The sequence below is a fragment of the Pteropus alecto genome, unplaced genomic scaffold (genome assembly GCF_000325575.1).
Source record: "Pteropus alecto unplaced genomic scaffold, ASM32557v1 scaffold40, whole genome shotgun sequence".
NCBI classification, from domain to species: domain Eukaryota; kingdom Metazoa; phylum Chordata; class Mammalia; order Chiroptera; family Pteropodidae; genus Pteropus; species Pteropus alecto.
This window is the reverse complement of record NW_006431919.1, coordinates 16697763-16713717: the sequence shown is the minus strand read 5'-3', so window position 1 is coordinate 16713717 and position 15955 is coordinate 16697763. Positions and strand designations below refer to the sequence as shown.

The window sequence follows — 15955 nt, the reverse complement described above, 5'->3', positions numbered from 1 at the left end:
GATAGGATAAAGGAAAAACAATTAGCGATATTGAAGTTTAAACTCAAATATACTGGTAGTTACATTAAATGTAAATGGTCGAAACACTAATTAGAAGGCACAGTCAGATTTGATATAAAAACGTGACCCAACTATATGTTATGTGATAGGCAATTATGTCCATGTCCCATTCCTCCGAACCTGTGAATGTGCGGGGTTACATGACAAGGACGAATTAAGGTTGCAGATGAGACTGTCCAGGGTTATCTGGGTGGGCTCAGTGTAATCCCAAATCCTTAAAAGTGAAAGAGAGAGGTGGAAGGGGTCGGAATCAGAGGGAGGTGTACTTATGGAATAATGGTCAGAGAGGTAAATTGTTGCTGGCTTTGAAGATGGAGGAGAGGAGCCATGAGCTAAGGAACGTAGCTGGTCTCTAGAAGCTGGCAAGGGCAGGAAAATAAATTCACCTCTAGAAAGAAACACAGTTCGGCTGACACCTTGATTTTAGTCCAGTGAGACCCATGTCAGATTTATGGCCTAAAGAACTATAACATAAATTTATGTTGTTTTAAGCCACCAAGTTTGTAAAAATTTGTTACAACAGCAATAGAAAATACCTGCTGGCTACAAGAAACCAACTTTAAATATAAAGACACAGAAAGATTAAAAGTGAAATGATAAAAAAAGAGGCTAACAGTAATTTTAAAAAAGCTGAAGAAGCTAGGAATATCGGACAAAGTAGATTTCAGAGGAAAGAATGTCCCAGAGATAAAGAAGGTCACGTCATAATGATAAAGAGGTAAATTAATCAAGGGGACACAACAATCCAAAATATTTATACGCCTAATAATGGAGCTTCAAAATACTTTAAATAAAGACTGATAGAACCGAAAGGAAAAATGGACAAATTCATAATTATAGTTAGAGACTTTAGCATTTCCTTCTTGGTAATTATTAGAACAAGCGGAAGACTAGCAAATAAGAAACTAGTGAGAATATAGAAAATCTGAACTTTATCAATTAGAACTGACACTTAAATAGAATGCTGTTTCCAACAACGATGGAGCACACATTCACTTCAATTGCCCAGAGGACACTCACTGTATTTCGGAGCACAAAAAAGACTCAATAAATATAAAAGTTATAACTATCGTTGAGCATATTCTATGACTACAATAGAACTAAACTAGAATCAATAACAGAAAGATATCGGGAACACCTCTGAATACTTGGAAATTAAACAATGTGCTTCTCAGTAACAATCCACTGGTAAAAGAAGAAATCAGCAGGGCAATCAGAAAATATTTTTTAACTGAATATAAAAAATATAAATATAAAAAACTTGTGAGGTAAAGCTAAAGCATATGCTTAGTTTAAAGTATTAAATATGTATATTAGAAAAGAAGAAAGGTCAAATATCAGTGATCCAAGCTTTTACCTGAAACAACTAGAAAAGGAAAAGCAAAGTAAACTAAAAGAAGGAAATAATATCATGAATCAACTCAATGAAATAAAAAATGAGAAAATAATAGAGAGAAATCAGTGAAACCAAAAGCTGGTTCTTTGCAATAAAATCGATAAACCTAGAGCCAGAATGATCAACAAAAGTAAAAGAGAGAGCATATACAAATTGCCAACATCTAGGATGAAGAGGAGACATCACTACAGATCCTACAGAAATCAAACTGTATAACAAGGGGATATTATGAACAATTTTATGTCAATAATGTCAGATGAACTTTAGATGAAAATGGACAAATTCTTTTAAAGATATAAACTACCAAATACTACTCAAGGTGTAATAGATAACTTGAATAGTCCTATATCCATTAAAGAAATTTAATCTTTAGTTAAAGGCTCTCTAACAAAAAAGTCTAGGCCTAATAATTTCATTAGAGAATTCTACAAAACATTTAAGGAAGAACTAATAACAATTCTAAACAAAATTTTTAAGACAATAGAAGAAGAGGGAACATTTCCCAACACATTTTAAGGGGGCACTAGACTGATGCTAAAACAAGGCAAAGATATGAGAACAGAAAACTTTAAAAGAACTATAGAAGAACATATCACTATCTGTAATGAATATAGATATAAAAAGTCTATATCAAAATTTGAGAAAGTTGAATCCAGTTATATATAAGAAAGATAATCTATCATAACCAAGTGTGGAATGTAAGGTTGGTTTAACATTCAAATATACATCAGTGTGATCATTAACATTATGTAATGTGTTAACAGACCCAAAAAGAAAAACCATATGATGATCTCAGTAGATGTAGAAAAGAATTTGATAAAATTCAACACCCATTCATGATAACATTCTCAGAAAAACACAATATTAGAGGATTTCCTCCACAAGATAGAGAGTGTCTGTGAAAAACCTAGAGCTAACATTATCTTGAATGGTGAAAGAATGAATGTTTTCTCCATAACACTGGAGACAAGAAAAGAATATTTGCTATTATCACTTCTATTCAACATTGTACTATAGATTCAAGCCAAAGTGATAAGACAAGAAAAAAAGCCATTCAGATTGGAAAGGAAGAGGTAAAACCATCTTTATTTGCAGACATAGATATGTAGAAAATCTTAAGAAATCTACAAAAAGCTACCAGAATTAATGAGTTTAGTAACGTTCCAAGATACAAGGTCAACATACAATTGCAATTCTACACTGTAGCAAAGGACAAGAGGAAACTGAAATTCAATACCATTTATAAGAGCATAAAAAAACAAAATACTTAGTCATAAATATAACAAAATATGTACAAGATCCATACATTCAAAACTACAAAAATACTATTGATAAATTTATGGAAGATCTAAATAAATGGACAGATATGCCCTTTTCAGGAATCGAACACTCAATGTTGTTAATATATCAATTCTCTCCATATTGGGCTAGAGATTCAATGCAACTCCCAACCAAAATTCCCCTCCTCATCTTTTTTTCTAAAAGGAGACACTGGTAAGTTGACCCTCTGGTTTATATAAAAAGGCAAAGAACCCAGAAGAGCCAAGACAATTTTTAAAAAGGAAAAGAAAATGAGGGGCTATATTATCTGATTTTAAGACTTTCTGTAGAGTTAAGACTGCAGAGAATTGGCACAAAGTAATCCAATAGATAAAGGACATTCTTCAACAGAAGTTGCTAGAACGATCGAATCACCATATGTTGAAAAAAGAATCTCAGCTTTTATTTCGTAACACTATATTGAAAAATTTCATTGAAATAGATTATAAACCTAAAAATAAGAGCTAAAACTACAAAACCTCTAGAGAAAAAATAAATAAATAAATAAATAAACCCAGGGAAAACCTTTATGGCCTTGGGTTACATAAAGATTTCTTAGGATAGGACCCAAAAGACATGAACCGTAAGAGAAAAAAATAACAAATTGAACTTCCTTAAAATGAAAAACTTTTGCTCTTCAGAAGATACTGTTAAGAAAATAAAAAGACAAGCCAAAGCTGAAAAAAAGATTTGCAAAACATATCTGATAAAAGATTTGTACCCAGAATATATAACAAACTCTTAAAAGGTCTACAACCCCGTTAAAAAATGGGTAAAGGATCTGAACAAACACTTCACCAAGAAGATACATGAATGGCAAATAAGCATGAAAACATGCTCAAATCATGATTCATTAGTGAAATGCAAATTCAAACCACAATGAGATCCCATTTCCCTTCCACCAGGATGGTTAATATTAAAAGGACTGATAACAGCACGTGTTAGGGAGGATATAGGGAAACTGGAGCCCTTATCCATTGCCAGGGGGAGCAAAACAGTTCATTCACTTTGGGAAACAGTCTGGCAGTTTTTTATGTTAAAAATATATTTAGCATATAACCCAGAAACCCTATTCCTAGGTATTTACCCCAGAGAAATAATATTTTGTCCACAGGAAGACTTGCACATCAATGTTCATAGCAGCATTATTCAAAATAACTGAATAATGGCGACAACCCAGATGCTCAACAGCTGGTGAATATACAAGCGAACTGTGGCGATCCATATGATGAAATAATACTCAGCAAGCGAAAGGAATGAACTAACTGATTCACAAAACAACATGGATGAGTCTCAAAGGCATTATGCTAAATGAAAGATGCCAGGCACAAAGGACTGTATATCCCATGATTCCGCTTATATGAAATTCTGGAAAAGGCAATCCATAGTGAGAGGAAGTTATCAGCGGTTCCTTGGGGCTGGGCTGGGGGAAGGACTGATTAGAGAGGGGCACGAGGGAGCTTTTGATGGTGATGAAAATGTTCTGCATCTTGGCTGTTGGCTGTGGTGGTTCGTGGCTATGTATATACGTCTGCCAGGGCTCACTGAACTGTTCACTTAAAATCAACAATTTTTACTGCATATAATTATATGTTAATAAAGTTGATTCAAAATAAACCAACCAAAACAAACAAAAAGGCATTTTCTCACGTGCAGGTAATAGTTATAATGTTTCAATTTGGGTACAGGATCCTTTCCCCACTTTGTAGGATGGTCATCTGGGTAAGCACATACATTAAGAGACCACAGTCAAGTTTTTCCTCTGGAAACGATGTTCTCCAGGACACTTACCAAGAGTAGTGAGGCCCTCTGAGATAGATGTGAGGACGTACAGGAGGACAGGAGGCTCCAAGTTGGTGATGAAGCTCATGTGGTCCTGGGTGAGGCATTCCAGGAGCGGGTAGTAAGACTGGCTCAGTTTCCGATATTGCTACAACACAGAAATACTAACCGTCAAGCCACGGGGAGTGAAAGCCGGGCTACTATCCAGTGGAAACTGTCATTTATGATGTTGGCAATGGTAAACTTACTTAACATATATGTAAAATAAATATATGAAACAAACGTAATGATTTTCAATTCAGCATGTAAAGGGGTTTAATAGGAACCTCTTGATCTCCAGAAATCCCAATTTGAAGCTATAGCATAGTACGTAATTTCAACTTTACCTTATATGGCTAACACTTTGCCAGTAAAATCTCTGTAGTATGCAATTTAGAAGACTGTGACTTGTTTTTCTTGACTGGAATACTGTTACGCTGAATAGTGTTTAACGGTGGTTAGGCAACATTTTTTTCTTTTTAATACAAAAAAGTTGGCTGTTATAACAGGATTTGGCATCATAGTCTGCTGTATTTACACGATGCCAACCCATTTACCTAAATCATAATTTGATAAATGGCTTAATATGTACCATACACTACAGGCAAAAGGTAAGTGCATGAGAAAAATACCTGGAAAACCTCAAATGAGACTCAAACCAATAACAAAAAAAAAAAAGCACACTCCTAAGAGAAATAAACCAGAACAGTATTTCTGAAAGGGAGATTAAGACCATTTCCAAAAGAATCACATGGGGAGCTTGTTAAAAATACAGTTCTCTGATCTCCACTCCAGACTCACTAAATGAAAAGCTCTGGAAAGAGGTCCAAAAATGGGCATTTTTAACATCTATGCTAAGGGAAGTCCTTTGTACCCTCAGGTTTGAGAATTAATGAATTAGAAGCTTGAAAAAAAGATTTCTCTTAGAAAAAAGATTAGAGAAATTCCTAGAACCATACTAGTTTTCTTTTGGTGGACCTCAACTGTAGTGAAGACTCCCCTCAATGAGGTGGCTGTAACTGACTCAAATTTTTCTTGACTGGAATACTGTTGATGAAGCTCATGTGGTCCTGGGTGAGGCATTCCAGGAGCGGGTAGTAAGACTGGCATGTCTGATCTGACTCAAATTTCTACTCTGTACTTTCTGTCACACAGGCAGCCTTCAATGAGCATTCCATTCTACTATAAAGAGGCTTAAGAACTTTGGCTTGAGATCTGGTTCTATTAAGACCAATTCAGAAAGGTGGAAGAGGGTACCACGAGTCCCTTACAATGCCACACAGCATGTCTCACACAGGCTAGGGCCCCCAGCTCACACCTTTAACCTCAGGTGGGGAGCAGGTGGGAAAGCCTGAGCATGAATTTGGCTGTGTTACCCAAGAAATTACTACAACCACTCTGGGCACAGATTAGAGGTCAGGTAATCAGGCACAGATGTTTCAAAAGAATGCCCGATAAGGACACAGCTCAGTGGAGGAGCCTGGAAATTTGAATTTCCAACAAGCACTCCAGGTGATTCTGATGGCCTCAAAGTTTGAAAACCACTGACATAAATCACAGAAACTAGCTGGGAGAGTAGAGAAGGGACCTAGAGATCACTTTGTTTAATTTACTCATTTTCAAGTTGAGGAAATGAAAGCCTCGAGACATAAGAGAAGGTGATTTATTCGAGGTAAATGACGAGGGAGTAGCATAGTTGAGACTACACACTAGGTCGCTCAACCTCCAGTTCAGCTCCCTGTCCACTGCAGCAGAATTTTATTAGAAATGAAGGCCCATCGGCGGGGGAAGTAGACAGAGAGGAATCGAAGAAAGAAGACCAGGCAGCTAACCCCGCATTCTCCGCTGCAGGAAACGCAGACCTTTTTAAAATTTTAAGTACAAGTGTAAGCAATTAGTTGAAATTGCTAATTATATTTTCTCCAGATGCAGAACCTGGAGCTCTGTGGATGACCAGTTGGAAGGTGGTAGCTCAGTTTTCAGAACTGCACCTTTAATTACATAGACACAGCCACCATAGTTCAAATTCCGTAAGTTCAGTCAAGATGCTGTCCTAAAATATCGAATGTTCTGATGCTATTCTCGCTCCCTGGGCTTCGTTCTAACAATTCTGAGCCTGTGGTGGTGATGTCACATTTCACACAAAGACTCCCATGGTACGTGAATGCTTACTAGCAAGTCACTGTGGGACACCGACAGCAGCATTTTGACAAAGGCCTGGAGTACGTTGTCAAAATGGTTGTCCCCATACAACTTGAAGACGCCAAAGCTGACATAATTTCCACACAAGGCAGATTTGAGAGCTGAATAGCAGATGGAGATGCCCTTGAGTTTCATTGGATAAATCTGATCTTTTGAGAGGGTCCCCAGGGACAGGATCTGATTACCTGTTTTAGGGTAAAAGCAGAAAGAGAAAGTGAGATAAGTATCGACGATGTGAAGCATTATGAGGCACGCTATTTAACATGCTCACTCTACTGCTCGGTTCGCTCCCCCCGATCACTGTTCTGAGAATTACATCGTCCATGTAATGAAAATATAAACATATAACGCAGTTTATCTAGGAAATACAAAGGGCCTGAGGAAATTCAGTCAAGGGTATTAGAAAATATTTCATAAATTTATATGGATGTATACATAGACACCCAGATACGTAAAAGTTCACTGAGTGTATTAAGATTAGTTCACTTTATGTACTTTGATATACGTTATCCATTCTTCAAGAAGAAGTTAAAAAAAGGAGTAAATAACCAACTAAGTCAAGAGAAAAATACCGAGATATAAATTACTGTAAATTCTTGGCTGAATTTTCGACCTTTTTATATAAACTTGGTCTTGAGTTACTTCACTTTTGGGAGCCTCACAGGTTTGGTATAAGAATTAAACGAAGTAAGACACGTAAGAAGTTCTCGGCACAGTACAACCCTTTTTCTCCTTAGATCTGTTTTCAGAAGACCGAGAGATGACTTTTTGATGCTGACCATCAAAAGACAAAGGAACGTTTATATTGTCATCTTAAAATTTTCTGCAGTAGTCAGCATCTACAACCAACACTTCCCGTTTCTGAGCTGCGTGCTGGTAAGGTGTGTTACTAGGCAACGCCTGAGAACGCTTTATAAAACATTATGAGGCTGTACACGTTTCTCAGCTCCGCTTTTTCCTGTTCAAGTGAGTATTGCTTCTAAAATTGGAATTAAACTCAATTTACAAAATTTAGAGGTCTATTGTGGTGGTGTTGTACTGCGCCGACTTGCCTAAATAAGAGTTAAGTTTCCCAGAACCCATTTGCTGGTACGGTTGTGGGCCAAACAGAGATCTGTGTGGGATTCGGAAGGTGGAAGTAGCAGCCATGACTTTCTTAAGGTCATTGTGATCAAAGAGTCAGAGTGAGACGGGGAAAGGCCGCGAAGTTTCAGGCCTCGTTCTGTCCTGCTCCGTGTCCGGAACGACCAGCCGTGCTGACCAGCGACCTGAGCTCACTACCAAGTGGTCGGAGGCGAAATTACAGAGCTGCAGCTGCGCGGAGCAACGGCCTCTCGCCGACTCCCAGAACTCTGCCCCACACCCCGGCACGGTCCCACTCCAGCCGCTGGACGTGGGCAGCTTCCCGAGGCCGTGCCAGCTCCGACCCGTCCGTCCTCGCCATCATGTCAGGAGGGCTCGTCAGTGATACTCCTGAACTTCCGACTCTCCCCACTGGCTCTATTTCCCCATCTTTGCCTGAAATTGCGCGAGGTCTAATTCCTAAAATAAATCCCCTATTCCATAAGTGTCAGAGTGCTTGGCTCCCACTGTCTGACTCCCGACAGATGTTTAGCGTGGCGACCACACGTGCACGAAGAGCTCAAGAAAGCCCAGTCCTTCCGGCAGAGCATACGACACAGCACCAGCCCCCTGAAGGCTTCCTCCCCGTGGTCTGCTTCGCTGAACCATTTCCATAGGCAGGTTTTCCTCTCTGTGTCCTTAGAAGCCCATGTAGCTTTGCTTATAATTTACACCTCTAAATGACAAAACCATTGTCTGGAAGGCCGAAGCATGTCTTGGAATTTACTCTGTACCAAATTCTGTACCCTCTCTCACGATCTCAGCCTAACTTACCTTACAGATATAAATAGTAAGTTCCATACCGATTTGATATGGCGGCGCTAACTTAACAGCTACTACGTGTGAGCTGCTGGGATAAACGAATGAATGAAATGAGATCTCTGCTCTGAGGGAATTCAGTCTGGTGGGGGAAATAAATGTGTAAAGGAATAATTCCATAAAAGGCGATAAACACTGTCAGAGAGGTGTGTCAAGGTGTCACGGAACGGAAGACACTGACTGCTCGGGCAGGAGGATGGCGGGGAAAGCCACCTCAGACCTGGTGACTTCTGAAGGACTGACTGCAGCTTCCCAGGTGAGCCAGGGAGGAGAGGGGTGCATTCCAGTAGCCAGAACGCACGGGCACGGAGGGCTGAGGCAGCGGGGCACTGCCAGGCAGGGCAGTGCTTGGCTGCTGCTTTTCTGCCTTTGCCTCTAATTCAACATAAACCAAAAAAGACCATTCTCCCTCCCTCCCTTTCTCGGGAAAGAAAAGTACTGCTTACACGTGACGGAGAGAGCTAGAACAACTGGGGATGGTGGTGGTGGTTTACACATTTTCGGTTTGTCAGGGAGGCCAGCGTCACAGAGAGAAAACTGGGTCATCTTTTGGGACCTTTTACTGCTGGCATCCTTATGGGGGAAGTAAAGGTCCCATATTCTTCAGCCAAAGATGGAACAGGTAGTCCAAGAATAGTGATGGGGAGAAAAAAGGACCGGATAACCTATCGGCAAGAAGGATCGATTACTTAGAACCACGTTTACCTCCCTGTTAAAGTTGCAGTTCAGCATGCATGCCTTGTCTCGGACGCCTTGAGACACATCTGTCTAAATTAAAACAGTTAACAGTACACCATCGTGACCTTGCAAAAGTAGAATGAGTAATACTTCTGAAAAGGAAACTATTTCCTTGTGCTCAAGTGCCTCCCTCCGCGACCTTCCGTGATGGCTACAAAAGACTGTGGAAGAGGAGGTTCGGCTAAATCCTCATTTATTCACTCCAGTCCAGCTTTATTCAACGATACTTACTGAAAGCATTGGCCCTGCCCTCGAAAGCTTAAAATCTAGCAGTTAGACTTACATTACTGTAGATCAAGGTGACGGGGCTGAGGTTGGGGTCCGATGTTCCTCTGCGTGTGTGACAACCCTCCGTGCCTTCCCTGCTCCACCCCACGCCTGAAAAGCCCACCTCCTTCCTCCCCAGAACCTTCTTCCTAAGAGGGAGGTCCATATTACACGGATGGGAGCCTGGGAGGGAGAGCACCGCCAGGCTGGCAGCCCCCGAAGCCAGCGACAGCTGCCAGTTTGGTATTATTGTAGCAGCACAAAAAGAAATGAGTTTCGTTAGTGAAATAAAAGAAACTTTCAAAGTTTAGATTATCACGCATGCTAAGCGAAGTCAGTCAGACAGACAAAGCTGAGAACCGTGGGATTTCACTCATATGCGGGATATAAAACCGAAAGCAACAGATGAACAAGGCAAACGAAAACTCACAGACACAGAAAACAGTTCAGGGGTTATCAGACGGAAAGGAGTGGGGGGCAGATTAGAGTAAAGGGGGTCAAAGATATGGTGACAAAAGATTTAACTTTGGGTGGCGAACACACAGTGCAATATACAGATGATGTGATATTGAATTGTACGCTTGAAACCTGTATGATTTTATTAATCAATGTCACCCCAATCAATCGAAAAAAATGTCTAGTAATAATTAAAAGGAAATCTATAACTGTTTTCCTCTGACACCTGCCACAACTGAGGCGGGAAAATGAGGTGCTGCTACATCTTCGACATCAGACCGGGTAAGACGGATGCCGCGAGGCCACCTTGGGGCTCGGGAAAAGCACGCCGAGGACCGCCTGGCGAACCTGGCCGGAGGCGGCCGTGCGGGAATGGAGGTCAAGTCTAGGACCAGCCATGCTCAGCCTCGCAGGTGCCACCGCAGTCGACGAGATCGCACCAGATAACAAGGGAAACAGACTGGGAAATGAGCAGAGGGCTCCGGATGTAGATAGATATGGATAAATGGGCTTGTTGGAAACACTTTCCTTGAGATTAGCTTGTCTCAGCTGCTTGGGTTCCTTGTTCTTAACCTCTATTCTCGGTCCTTTCGGAGAAGCCTTTCTGTTTTTTATTTTTAGTTTGCTTCCAGCATCCACATTCAGAGAGGGATATGCAAATAAAGATGCAAAATCTCCTTCTCTGTTTATCTGAGCTCTACTTTCAGATCTAATTTTTTAAAAATGTTTTTTTCCACCTGAGACTACCTCTTCCCAGAGTGGCTGACGCCACGACGCCCTCCCCTTGAGACGAGGCTCCCCGCCTCAGAGAGAAGCGCCTCCTGCCCGGGCCTCAGCCGGGAGCTGCAGAACACGGCGATATTCTAAGGGCAGGTGAACACTGCGCGTGAACACGCGGTTAGAAACCCAGCGGGCTTCGACTCCTACATCTTTCCTCATTACCCAGGTGTCTGAGCGGATTATCATCCTCGGTAAGTCAGTTTCCTCACCTGTAAAATGAGGATAATAACAGGAGTTGTAATAATAACAGGGCATCTGCAAAGTGCTTATCGTGGTAACTGGCCCAGCGCTCGGTAAAAGTCACCCACACAATACGTGGTCCTGGGGGTTCAGTTCGGTTCCTTCTCCAGTCTAATAGCCAGTAAATCCACACAAGGGGAGCTAAGGCCTGGAAAAGAGGAGGAGCTGGGTGTGGGTGGTGTGGAATGTCACTTCCTTCTACTGCGAAGTAAAGCCAATGCTTTATCTGTGATGGCTTTTGCTGCGTTCCTTCAATAGAGAAATGGCTGCAGGGGGGTCACAGTGTGGCTCTCTGTGCCCTGAAAAGAATGCTTAGAAAAAAAAGTGGGGGGGGGTGCGTGTTAAGAAATAAGATACTATAGTAGTATCTTGAACCTAATGGTACGAATGACATTTCCCGGAGCACTTGCGGACAAAGCACCGAGAACGTCCCCCTTGCTCTATCAATCATTTTGATTTTCTTTATTTATTTTTGCTATTAGATCATCTCGTTGGAATACAAATCATGCTATTTATCTCTCTATTAAAAAAATACAAAACCTGCTCTTGGCCTCCTTTCCTGCTAGACGTTATTCCCCTTGATAACTAAGCTCCTCAAAACACTTGGCTATATTCATTGTCATCATTTCTTCTCTGATTCTCTTCTGTGCCCACTCCAAAGTGCTCTTCTCCAGGTTCCCAAGGATCTCGCTGTCACTAAATGCAACTCCGTCTTCATCGATTGACGGGTCTCGACACAGCTGACAACTTCTTGTGCCTGATCTTCCAAGACACACACTCTTCTGATTTTCTCTTACTTCAGTGTTTGCTCCTTCTCACTTTGCTTTCTCGGCTTCTCCTCCTCTCTCTTTTTTCCGAATATTGGAGTACCCCAGGAATCAAACCTTGGTCTTCTCTATTTCCATTATATCCCCACCCCAGCGATTGGTGATCTCATCTAGTTTCACAGCTTCAAGTACCATGTAAGAGTCAATGATTCTCATACTTATTTCTCGACGGCAGACCGTTCTTCCAAACCTTAGACTATATATCCAACTCCACATTCAACAACCTCAAGCTCGACGTGACCGAAATGGAACTTCTGATCCCCCTCACAGCCATCTCCCCCTTCCCATCCCCGATAATGGTAACTTCATCCTTCCAGCTGTTTATGCCCAAATTCCCTGACTATGTTATTTCTCTCATGCCATATATAAAATCCATCGAGAGATTCGATTTGCTTTACCTTCAAAATATATCCAGAATCCAACCACTTCTCACTAACCCCTTTGACCAAGGCTCTCACCTGGGTCAAAGCCAATATCAAACTGTGTCATTCCTCGGCTCGAAACATTCTGAAGTCCCTCTATTTCACCTGGAGTCAAAGTCCTGATAACGTCTACGGGACACGGCATCGATGCCACTGCTCTCGTTATGAGTCTCCCCATTGTGCGCGTGGCTCCAGCCACGGACCTCCGTGCTATTCTTCAGACACCCCAGACGCGCTCGGTCGGGGCCCCTCCTCCCCAAGACACCCCGGCAGGACTCGCTCCCTCGGTTCTGTTCAAGCGTCACTGTCTCAGTGAGGCCCATTTGGTTACTTCGCCCAATACGGCGACTTGTCTCCTAGCCCCTGGTACAGAATTCTAGTGTCCTATATCTTGACATTTTTAAAAAAAATTTTTTTATACCACTTATTATCTCCTAACCAACTAAATAATTTCTTTTTCTGTTTTGCTCACTGATGTATCCTGAGTCTGGAGCAGTGGCTGCTGCTCTCAACGTCCATTTTGCTGTCAAATGAATGGAGCTCAAAGGTGAATGAATGTACAAAGCTGCTTACTGAGCCACAGCACATGATGGTGAAAGATCACGTTTATCAAAAGGCAAATAACTAAATAAAGTATAACAGGACCATCGAATGGAATACTTTGCAGCTATTCAAAAAGATATGGTAGATTCATGTGTATTAACATGGAACAATGGCCACAATAGAGGTAAAAAACAGCAAATTACAGATTACCAAGTATATTATTATATGTTACCATTTTTGAAAGAAATATATGCGCATGTACACATAATAGTATGGAAGAGCACACACTAAATCGTTCGAAACAGTTATCTTTGAGCAACGAGATAATGAAGGATTTTTACCTTCTACCGCAGTTTTGAAATCCCTACAGTTTACTAACAGATCGTGCTCGATTTCCACTTGTCTAATCTTTTCCTCCCTTTGCCTCTGGAATCTTTACCAACATTTTATATTGACATGATTTTGTAAGTTACTGTCTGCTTGCAATGCCCTTCTTAAGCTTCTGGGCCCTATTCTTATTCATTTAAAAAATATTGTCTGCCTTCTCTGAGCCCTAAGTTTGAGTGGGATACCTCTTCTTGGCTCCTATGGCACTCTGTACGCTTCTGAAGCAGAAAGGTGAGGAAAACGCATCAGAATCCTTCATTTACTTGTCTGAATCCTCTGCTGGACTCAACCTTCTTAAAGGAAGAATCAGTGAGATTCTTTTTGTGTGTCTTACTTCTCTTCCTAGCTCTTGTAACTCTCACACCATCAGACGCATAGTAAATGCTCAATAAACGTTAGCTGCATAGATGAAAGAATCCCCCGAACTCTGAGAGATCACCCTCACTTATTAAATAGCTCATTTAACATTTTTTGCCTGCCTGCAGAATAGGCCGAGTCCAATGAGTGCGGTGGCAAAGGGGACTCTCTAAGACCAGCAGCTCCCTGGACTCGCTGTGCTATGTATTCCCGAAGGCCGTGCTTCTGTAAAGTACCGGATCCTGGTGCTGGGATCCTCTAGGCGTTCCACCATTTCACTGCCTTCACAAGACTTTTGTGAGCTTTACTAAACTACTTTGTCGTTCTATGTTCCCAGCCAAGGTTTTGATAAGATCTAAGGCCATATCTATGGTTCCTGGACAATCTATTTTCCAGAACTGTTATTCACTGGTGGCATTTTTAGTCTCTAGTTATTTCAAGACCGACACATTCTTCTATCTTTTTGTAATTATTAAAGTGTAAGTGTACAATTATAATTCTTCATTCCTACAACACTTCTAATAATACATGCCAGTAGTTTTCAAGCACTTTTATATAAATTTTTTTTTTTTCTAAAACAAATCTAGTGCAACTACATAGCTGGGTGGTCCTGGTCCGAGTGGCAGTGGGGTCCCACCGCCCCCCCCTCCGCAGGGCCTCTGTGGCCCTCGCACAGATCTCTAGCGCTCTGTAAAACCCGGTGTGAAAACCTCTGGTCTGTAATCTAGGTCACAGTAAATAACAGTGGCTTGCACTTTACTTCCCAAATTCGGTTCGTGCGTATTATTAAGTCATACCTTAAATGCACCTGGAGCCCATCTTGCTTAAAAGAACCTTGATGTAAATTCTTACCTATAGCGATTAATCACAGCTTGTTCTATTCATTTTTAAAGTTCAGATTTTAATGCACTGAGCTTTCTTAAATCGGGTGCCTAGGCAGGAATAAAATCAGTTCCATTTTGGCCAGTCTTATGAAAAGCAGCCCTGTCTCTCCCTTCTGTGCCCTCCTTAACCAACAGATGTCACTAAAGATACCACTACCCAGAGGCAAAGGGAAGAAGAGATTAGACAAATGGAAACTGAGCATAAAAAACATCCAGTTCTTAAAACTGAGAAGTAGGTTTCCAAAGTAATAACATTTATTACACCGCATGCAACATTTTAACCAAAAATTTAAGAAAGGAATTTCTTTTATTAAGTTGCTCAGGCTGAACGGATCATAGCACTAAGTTTTGAAATACATGTTCTTGAAGCAATTTAAAACTCATTAGAAATAATAGGCTTGGGCTAGTAGAAAATGTGGTAAAATTTAATCCTCATCCAAATGTTACCTGGGCTGTACAAACAGGAAATTGTTTTGTGCTACTGTGGCTAACCTCGCTGCTGACCCGAAGCTGTAACGGCCAGAGCAGCTGAGAGCTGAAGCAAAATTAAAAACTTACATCAAAGTATATCATGACAGAATGTAGATAAATAAAACAGCATATCAAAAGTATTATTTTTTCTGCCAGTCTCACTGAACAGGGAGGTGGAGGTATGCCACAAATACATAACCAACCAGGTGCATCTGGCAATGAGCGCTTCCCCCCGACACCGCCCCATCACCGACTACCCAAATGCTATCCAGGAGAGGTGAGGACACCCAGGAAGACACCCAGGGAGGACGGGGACAGACGGGATCACAGAACGTTCCGGCCTCTTTCCTCCACGGGCTTCCCCCTCCTTCAGCTTGGCTTACCAAAGAAAATAGGCTGCCTCTCCTGTATCCTCCCAGTCACTGTCTCCCTCACCTTCCAGACTCCTGGATGGCACCCCACGATCGACCTCCAGTGAGCTACTAGAATCTCCAGAGGTGACAGTGTGGGGGATTACAGTGCTACGGAAGGGAGAGACAGACGACATTGGCTTGGCTAATGGGGGGCCAGTGCGGGCATCAGCGAAGGCTGAGAAACGTTTTTCTATCATTCTATGTAAAGTGCATGTGTCAAAGTCACTGGTGACAAAGTTGAAGGACATTTTTCCATTGAACCTTTGGTTTCCCTTCAGTTTTAGGATAGCGATCACCACACTTAAAAAAAGAACGGTGCTTCGTCATACACATCCAAGGCACCATCTTCCTTCGGCACTCCCGGGCGGCAGTGAGGAATATGGAGACACGTGTGTGGAGTCACGCGGGCTGTCAATGAAGTTCCACTTCA

General features: G+C 41.5%; 1 protein-coding gene across 5 annotated transcripts in view; it reads right to left on the bottom strand.

Moving 5' to 3' along the window:
- RANBP17 (RAN binding protein 17) overlaps nt 1–15955 on the bottom strand; it is a 245233-nt gene that overhangs the window by 34535 nt on the left and 194743 nt on the right. For all 5 annotated transcript variants that reach the window (XM_025043079.1, XM_006906589.3, XM_025043080.1 and 2 more), the window contains 2 exons: nt 6770–6984; nt 4568–4706 (listed from right to left, as the gene is read on the bottom strand). In XM_025043079.1, the coding sequence (XP_024898847.1) occupies nt 4568–4706; nt 6770–6984 (354 nt within the window). The remainder of the gene's footprint in view (nt 1–4567; nt 4707–6769; nt 6985–15955) is intronic.